Genomic DNA, 9,362 nt, shown 5'->3' with positions numbered 1-9,362 from the left:
GGGGGGGGGTTTACAAAGTTAAACACAGGAGGCCTAGGCTTGGGGCATTTAGATGAGCAGGAGTGGAAAGGGGACATGTCCTGGTGATCTCAGAGAATGAGACCAGTGCTCACCTGGTCGAGGTGGTAATGGTCCGTGGGGTATGGGTCGAGAGTATAAATCCTCCGGTGCTCACAGGATGTGGGAGAGGAGATTGTCCGAGTAGGCTGTTCCCTCTTCTGAGAAGAATTAGAAGAACTGTCTGTAGCTGTCTGTTTAGAGGGGAAGTAACCAAGAGTTAGTTAAAAAACAACCATTAGCAAGGTGCAGCAGTACCTTCCTAAAATCCCAGCTGCTCAGGAGGCTGAGGCAGGAAGACTACAAGGTCGAGGCCAGCCTGGGCGGTTTAGGCCCTGTCTTAAACTAAAAAATAAAAAAGGGTGAAGGTGTAGCTTGGTGGTAGAGTACCCATGGATTCAAATGCCAATACTGTAAAAACAAAACACAATCAACAAACACACCAAGCCCTACCATGCATTGTTGAGTACTGTCTACCCCTGATCTGCGGCACTGTGCTGGACTTCCCACAATCTTGAGTTTATCCTGGCCTCAGCAGGAGACCCCGAAGGGCCAGATTGTCCGAACATGACAAGGCTGGCTCAACAAACGGAGAAACCCCGCCACCAGACCTGGAAAGTTGGGATGTTTTCTCAGATGTGGGAGCAGCAACAGGCTGTGGGGGAGGGATCGATACACCAGGCTCCCACTGGCGGGCTCAGTGGGAAGGAAGATGGCCCAGCAGAGGTGACAGTTTATGGTTGAAAAGAAAAGAAACCCATGTTTTCATTATGGGACATAACCATTGTTAATTTAAGAAACTTGGTAGATATGTACATCATCATGTTGGGGAACCCATCTTTCTAGATTTTTCTCTACTTCTATTTGGCTCATGTGATTCAGGGCTGATGTCTGCTACCAGTCTCCTGATCCACATGCTGATTCCAACATATTCATAGTCCTCTCTGGGCAATACAGACAGACTTGATGGAGAGATCAGAAGAGCTGCTGCCTCCATCTCTGAAATAAAGAACTAAGGTCCTTTAAGCCTAATGTATCTCCTTGCTGTCCCTCAGGTGAGCCCACTTCCAGTTCCTACCCTGGGAGGTTCTTTGTTCAGATGAATACAAATACAGCTTCTCCAAATGAGAAGGGGTACGCTGTTTTAAACAAATCCAGGAGATAAGGGGATGACGTCTCAGAATTCAACAGTTTCTCAATAAATACCTTTGGAATGAGTAGATAAGGGCCCTTCAGTGTGATTCAAATCTCAAGAGGTAAATTCTCATCCAACATCTACATTGTAGTCATCTATTAGGTTCGATGTCACCCTTGTAACATGCTCCCAGCATTTAATTCTCAGAAATTCAGTTAATGCATCCCAGTCATCTGCTCACCCTAACCCACCTCCTCTTTTCTGTGACTTATGCTTGGGTTAACAGTGTGTAGGAAGTCCTTCTCAGAAATAGGCACACCCAGTTTTCCCAGCATCCATCAGCCAGTCGGAAGCACCACCTTCCAACGCACCCATCCTACCTCCTCCCTGGCCCTAATGGCCTCCTCCCACGGCACAGTCACATGCAGGGCTCCCCAGACATCTGTCAATGTGAGTGAGACTGGGAAAGGACCTTCAGTAGCTCTTAATCTGCTGATGGATTTGTACAGAGTGGCAAGAAGGCCAGACGCCCTTGACAGGCGTGTCTGCACCCTGCTGCCTCCAGCGAGCACAGCTGAGGGTATATCCCAGCTTGGCCTACACCATCCGTGTCCACTCACATCAGGTCTGTGTAAACCCCAGGAAAGAGGGCACGACAGAGCGGCTCCATTGCTGGCCAAGGCTTATTTCAGATCTATGCTGTCAGACAAATCCACAGTTGTGAGGTGACCTGCACACAAAATATATGGAAGGACATCTCCAAGAAAGGTGAGGGAGACGTCTAGCGCATGCACCTCAAAACTGGCTATCCTATGACCATGTCAGCCACAGAAGAGCAACACCCAGATATGCGTGTGAGCAAGATTCTACACACTGTGTGTGTACATAAATGACAACCACCAACCCAGCAATCAGACAGGTCACCTTCACTGCAAGCTCCGGCAATCATGTGGCCTGTGGCCATGTTTTCAACTTGACTTGCTCTCTTGGGTGGGTTTCTCTGAACTGTTAGGGCTTTGAACAAAAGCAGAGGCCCTCTGCCAGGACTCTGGAATCGGGACCTCAGGCTCCTAAGAGAGTGGCTTCTAGAGGGAACAAGGTCAGAGCCTGCTGTTAATGTCAGTGCCTCCACTGCGGACAGCAAAGCGGGTACTGCATTCTGGGCACAGTGGACTCTTGGGAGGTCTTGTCCTCATGATTTAGCCAGCACAGCCCTGGCCACCTACACATGTATTAACCTCTAAAGAAATCCAGCCTCTGGGTTGCACACTGACACAGTGTCAATGGCCATTTATTTAAAAAGTGCCCAATTAAGAAATGTGCAGCCTAATGATAGGTGCTGAACAGAAACAATGGAGCACAATGCCAAAAATAACAGGGTCCTGGCTCAGGAACACCAGATTTCAGCCATTCTGTTAATTATAAGGTGTGTGATCTTTGTCAAGTTAATCTTTATTTTTTTTTTTTAGTTGTAGATGGACACAATACTTTTATTTTATTTATTTATTTTTATGTGGTACTGAGGATCGAACCCAGGGCCTTCCACATGCTAGGCGAGCGCTCTACCACTGAGCCCCAGCCCCAGCCCCAAGTTAACCTTTAACTCCAGTTTTCACATGTATCACACAGGGCTAGAATCTTCTCAAGGTTACTGCAAAAATACAATGACAAATAAAACGATCATTTTCTCAATTGTGAGTGCTGATGTTCAGGAGGGTTACAGATTCAGTATGCTGATCCTGCACCTGGTCCCCTGCTTAGGTAGCTCCCTCAGAAGCTTTGTCAAGTTTGTCTCTGGATTTTTCCAAGTACATTATTTTACCTACAAAAGATGGTTTGGTCTACTTTTTGATATTTGTACAATCTCTTTCTTGCCTTAGTGTATCTTTGGCAGGGCTTCCAGTATGACATGGAGGAAACAAGTTCCTGCTGGGGATGGCCGCACACCCCTGTAACCCCAGTGAATTACAGTGGAGGCTGAGGCAGGAGGACCACAAGTTTGAGAACAGCCTCGTTAACTCTGCGAAACCCTCAACTTAGTGAGACCCTGTCTCAAGATTAAAACATAAAAGGGCTGGAGATAGAATTTAGTGGTAAAATATCCCTGGGTTCAATTCCAGTACCAAAATTCAAACCAAAAAAGTCACTTTATTTGTCTATTTGGTCCTGGGGATTGAACCCAGAGGTGCTATGCCACTAAGTACATCGCCAGTCCTTTTTTATTGTCCTACCTCAGCCTCCTGAGTTGCTGGGATTACAGGTGTGTGCCACCACACCTGGTTTTAAAAAAGTGACTTTCATGTTAAGATATCGTGACAATAAATCAAAATCTAAAGTGCAAGACAGCGGGTTGAGGCTTCCTGAACTTGTGGATTGGCAGTTTCTCCTGGTGAGGCCGGGAATTGTCTGAATGGAGATAGAAGCTGCCAGCTCTGTCCTCCTGCTGACCCTGAGACCAGCTCCCTCGGGCTGAGTCTACTTTGGCTACTCTTCCAAGTTTAACCTAGAAATTCTTAAAGAAGCACATGCATCTATTTGGGGCACCTGGGCCAGGAGCAAACCTTCCTCATTCAGGGAATTTGAGAAGGGAGGAAAGAATGAGGGGCCAGACCAGCTGAGGAGATGGTTGGCCTAACTAAACTATCCACCTAGGATGGATCCTGGCTGCTGACCGAGCTTCTGGGGCATTCGTCATGAACAGGACTGTGCATTTCAAAATGACACCAGTGTTTTTGGGACTATGTGCATCCCTTCAAAACCCTTGGGTTTCCCTACTCTGTTTATTCCAAATGGGGGCAGGGACAGAGCTGCAGCTGGCAGACAGAGCTGTGCCTGTGGCGGCTTTCTTAGCAACACCTGGAACTAACAAGGGGCAGCAGGTTTACAGTTTTTTCAAACAGGATGTTCCTGTGAAGCAGAGACCAGGAGAAGGCAGGCAACTGGCAATTTCCTTCTCCACCTTGGGGAGAGCGACGGAGGGGACACACCCCACCCTCTAGAGAGGTGAGCAAATGCTGGGTGCAGTGGCACAGGCCTGTAACAGGGACGGAGCTCAGTGTGCCTCAGAGTAGCTGGGGGTTCCAACCCCAATACCCGGCCCGGACAGGCAAGCAGACAAACATCTCTGTGTCCCAGGAACACAAGAGTTGACTGAAGATGTCCAACCATCTCCAAGGAATGTGTGAGCTCTCTAGCAACTTCATGTGTAACCCTCCCCCTCTAAGGACCGTACAGGTGAAATAACTAAGCCTGCTGCTTAACTGGTTCAAAAGTGACAGAATTGATTTAAGCAGAACTTCTGCCCTGACTGTACATGCTGATGGGATTGTGAATTTTTAAAGGAGGCCAACTAAAACTTATAGCCACATATTCATATCAAATTCAGCCGAGTAACTGGTGCAAAGCAGTTATCTGTCCCTTTTCACAAGGGATTCACATTTTTAAAAAAAAAGGAAAAAGAAAAGAAATTTTAAAAAAAGTCGGGCGTGGTGGCACATACTTGTAATCCCAGCTACTCAGGAGACTAAGGGAGGAGGATGGCAAGTTTGAGGTCAGTCTGAGCAACTTAGCAAGACCCTGTCTCAAAATAAAAAACAAAGGTTGAGTGCCCCTGGGTTCATTCCCCAGTACTGGGGGGCAGAAGGGGACAAGTACTGCCGCTCCCTGCACACCCTGACTACAGGCCTGCAGTGTACAGGTTGCCTGCACAAGTCAGAAGCCCTTCCCAGCACCCACTTGACGTGACAACCCATGGTCAGTCCTTTCTCCTTTGGCCAACAGCAAGTCGCCAGCTATTTTGTCAACAGGTCTTTGGGAACAGGTAGCTCCAGCTCACCTGTCCTGAGGACCTACATTGGTTCCAGGTGTTCTCTTTCAAAGAGGCAAGCAGAGCAGGAAACAGGCCAGACCCATACTCTTTTATGGTCTCAGCTAGCAGGCAGTTTGGATCTGAGAGGCAGCTGCTCTGCTAGGGGAAAGAGACGACTTTGTCCTAGACTCTGGGACATTATTTCCTTCAGGACCTAGATGATTCTTCCCCCATGAAAAATGATGATGTCAAAAACAATTTTTAAGAAAAGCTTTAGGGCTGGGGTGTTTCAGTGGTAAATAACTTGCCTAGCATGGCAAGTGTGAAGCCCTGGGTTCTACCCCCAGCACCCCACTCCCAACCCACAAGCTTTACATTTCTAAATTATGAGGTTGGATGACATATTGATATGAAAGGAAAGGACGCTGACAAAACTCACAGTGTGACTTCACTGGAAGGCCCAGAGGTTGGGGGCAGGAAGGCCAGGATTCAGGCCACCCTGAGTACTGCTCTATGAATCAGTAGAGTGGATTATCATCTACACCCTAAAAAAAGGTGAGTTGATTACAGACACACACAAGTGGGAGGCCTAGCAAAGGCCTGTGGGCTTCCTGACATCGAGAGCAGTTCCAAGCTCTTGTGTGCATCCTTAGACACTTAATTGCCTTCATTCAGCCACTGTAGGTACTGCATGCCAAATCAAAAAATCCTCCTCCTCTTATGAAATGTGAGCTTGATAATTACTGTCATTTAGAAGATAAAGCAGCTCCCATCCACCTTCCAAGACCTCCAAGTGCTGGGTGGGTCTCAGCCAGCAGCAGCTAGGGATGCGGTGCTGCCCTGTGTCAGCCCTGGAGCAGAGGACCGCCCCTTGAAAATGTTTTCTTTTCATTTTTAGTGCTGGAGATGGAACCCGGGGCCTCCTGCGCTAGGGAAGCGCTCTACCCTAGTCCCCTATTTTGCCTCTCTGAACAAACCCCTGTAGATGTTTCACTAGTTCAACTCTGGAGAAGTAAATCATATCTTCAAAGCATCTCTTCTTTAACTTAATGCTCTCCTTTCCCCTGCACTCTTGACCCAAACCCCGAATTCAAAGGTAAAGATGAGAGAAAGCACTCTGACCAACTGATCTTCAAAAATGAGTCAGGAGCTTGCAGGCATGCACAGGGGACCAGGCACCTCCCCGAGGAGATGGGGGGTTGTGGAAATGGACAAGTTGGAAAGCCCTCCATCCAGGTGGCTTTTCTTCCATTAAAGGAACACAGCAAATTGGTATGGAAAAATTCCTGAAACTTACTGAACAAATACTTCCTTCTCGGTGGCTGGGGAGGGGATCAGATATCATAAAGATCAGGGAAAACCAATGGAGTAGAAGAAAGAGAACAAGAGTAGGAAGGAAGGGGGAAGAAATATGAAATGAATTTAACAAAATCAGGTTTTATTCATAAATAAAGTTACCAAAGGGAATGTCAACTTTGTGTATATGGACAAGAAAGCACGTGTCATAGAGCAGAGAAAGGAGACTGGGGGAAGGAGGAGGAGAGGAGGAAAAGGAAGAGGATGAGGATTAAAATGAAATGATTTGCATGTATGATTTTTGTCAAAATGAACCCAAATACTAAGTTGAATTATAATGCTCTCATAAAAAGTGTTTTCTCTCTCCCCAAAACAAAAACTTCCTCTTTCTTAAACTTGCGTGGCAGGAGCCAGCAGGTTTGGGGTTTGCATTCTGGGTGAGCACAGGCTGCTTAGCTGGCTTTATCTGGGAAGATGGAGGTGTCGATAGGTGCCCACAGGCCAGATGCAGGGACTGAATGCAGCCACATACTGCAGTGCCGAGCTAAGAACAGACAGCACTCCACATCCTCTCCCACTCCTTTCTTCCCCTTGGGCCAGCAAGGAGAGACTAAAAAGAAACATGTTCCCCTGAAAAGGCTTTGAGTTCAAAGGGTCAGTGGTCACAGTTAACTAATGGCAGGACCAAGTTGAGAACTCCGGCTGCCCCCCCAACTCTACATTCTGGAATCACCTTCACTTCACCTTTAAAAAAAACTTGTCTTCTTAGAAAAAACAGTCAATGAACTTCATTCATTACACGAGTGGCAGGTTTACCTTTCCTTTAATGTCTGCTGGGGATGAAGTAGGTAGAAAAAGGGAAAAGGTGCTATTCCTGCTGCTTCTGCTTCTGTAAAGGACACCTTGACGATTATAAAACCCAGTTCAGGGTCTCCACTGACTAAAGAATGAAAATAAGCATCACTTGCAAATATGAGGACAAAAAGATCACTTAGGACCCAATAATTGACTCCCCAACACTCTGGATCTTTTTTTTGACAGGGTCTCAGGAAGTTGCCGGCCTCAAACTTGTGATCCTCCTGCTTCAGCCTCCTGAGGCGCTGGGATATAGGTTTGTGACTCCAAAATTCTTTAGTTTTTTAGAGAACACCTGGGATGGACATGAGGGGTCTGAGGTGTCATTAGGGACAACTGCTCTGAATAGGCCAAAGGTTATAAAATGCTTATAATAAACAGGATGTCAGGGGTTCAAGCACAGGGCATGAGGAAGGACTAAGTTTTCCAGTCTAGGCAAAAACATGACCAAAAGCTGATGCTACTGCAAAGACAGGGCATTTTTCCGGTGTGAAGCAGAATTGCCTACAGGAAAAAATAAGGTATGATAAAACACCAAAAATAACCCACATACAGCCCTTCCAGCTGGGTTCTGAGAGCATGAAGCCCCACACAAAATGAGATGAAGGACTCTTCTCATTTTTGCAAAGGATGATACACAGTTGGGACCATTTTAAGTGCACAGAAGAAAAGTGAATTTATTATATGCAGTGGATGTGCCATGGTGCTAGATGCCTGTAATCCCAGTAGCTCGGGAGGCTGAGGCAGGCGAATTATGAGTTCAAAACCAGTCTTAGCAAAAAGTGAGGTGCTAAGCAACTCAGTGAGACCCTATCTCTAAATAAAATACAAAATAGGGCTGGGGATGTGGTTCAGTGGTCAAGTGCCCCTGAGTTCAATCCCTGGTACCTATTCCCCCCAACCCCCCAAAGAAATTCTGGTTGAGAAGGACTTGCTGGTGAAAACCTAGAAGGGGGGGAAACCTAAAAATCTTACATATGGCAGAACTTCCTGTGGTCCAGCTATGAGTAGCCATTTTAGGGATCTTGGAAGTAAAACATTCCCTGCAATGGGTCCATCATAGGAACAGGCCGACAGAACACGTTTATCTCTTATCTGTCCCCTTTCCAACTTGTATCCAACCAAGAAAACTCTCTAATATAACTCTTGCATTTGATTTTTGTTTTAAAAATGGAACAGCTGAAATATCATACAGCTAACTATTCAATTAAGAAAGTTGGTAGGTGATGTTGGTGGTTCCCTCACCAAGAACCTGCTGTGGGACCTTAGGCCAGTCAGTCACTCCTGACTCCTCGCTGCTTGTACAACTCTATATAAAATCCATTTAACAAAATTTAACAAAATCAGGTTTTATTCATAAATAAAGTTATCAAAGGGAATGTCAGAAGGAAGGAGGCTAGAGCAGACAAACTCACCATCCTTTCTAAATTCTAAGGCCTTGACATGTCTGTGGCTCTCCTTGCCTCCCAGCAAACCAAACATTTCCAGCTATCTCCTGCCAGTGGTTCTACCTTTAATGTCATTTTAATGTTAAATTAAAATGTCATTTTAATGTTTACTTTAATGCCATTATGTACCTGGTGACCATGTAACAGACCCACTATATCTATGGGGTCCACATCCATGGATCCAACCAACTGCAGACCAAAAATATTTAGGGAAAAAAAGAACATCTGTATCGAATGTATATAGACATTTTTTCTTGCCATTATTCCCCTGAACAATGTAGTATAAATATTTACATAGCACCTACATTGTGTTTAGGTATTACAAATAACCTTGGCGGTACTGGGGACTGAACCCAGGGGTGCTCTATCACTGAGCTACATCCCTAGCCCTTTTTATATTTTTATTTTAAAACAGTTTTGCTAAGTTGCTGAGGCTGCCCAGGACCTTGTGATCCTCCTGCCTCGGCCTCCTCCTAAGTCACTGAGAGTACAGGTGTGCACCACCAGGCTCAGTGATACTATGACCGAGTACCAGAGGATTTCCGCAACCACAATGTGGGGAGTAGACGGGCATGACTATACGGCTTCCTAACAGTGAGCAGAGAAGACAGTGATAGCCACTAAAAAGTGCCCAGAGCCACAGAACACAACCTGTGGAGTCTCTCAAGTCTCTCTGAACCCTGAGATCGGGGGCATGAGGATGCTGTAACTCAGGTGAGCCTCTCCATCCTTCCTCCTCTCTTGCCACCCCCCCCCCCAAGAG

General features: G+C 46.3%; 1 protein-coding gene across 1 annotated transcript in view; it reads right to left on the bottom strand.

The window, feature by feature from the left end:
• The window catches only part of Spred2 (sprouty related EVH1 domain containing 2), a 52,426-nt gene that overhangs the window by 6,322 nt on the left and 36,742 nt on the right, over positions 1 to 9,362 (bottom strand). The window contains exon 5 of the mRNA XM_048804211.1: positions 114 to 251. Coding sequence (XP_048660168.1) covers positions 114 to 251 — 138 coding nt within the window. The remainder of the gene's footprint in view (positions 1 to 113; positions 252 to 9,362) is intronic.

This window comes from Marmota marmota, unplaced genomic scaffold, assembly GCF_001458135.2.
Source record: "Marmota marmota marmota unplaced genomic scaffold, marMar, whole genome shotgun sequence".
In the NCBI taxonomy this organism is placed as follows: Eukaryota; Metazoa; Chordata; class Mammalia; order Rodentia; family Sciuridae; genus Marmota; species Marmota marmota.
This window is presented reverse-complemented; position numbering and strand designations above follow the sequence as displayed.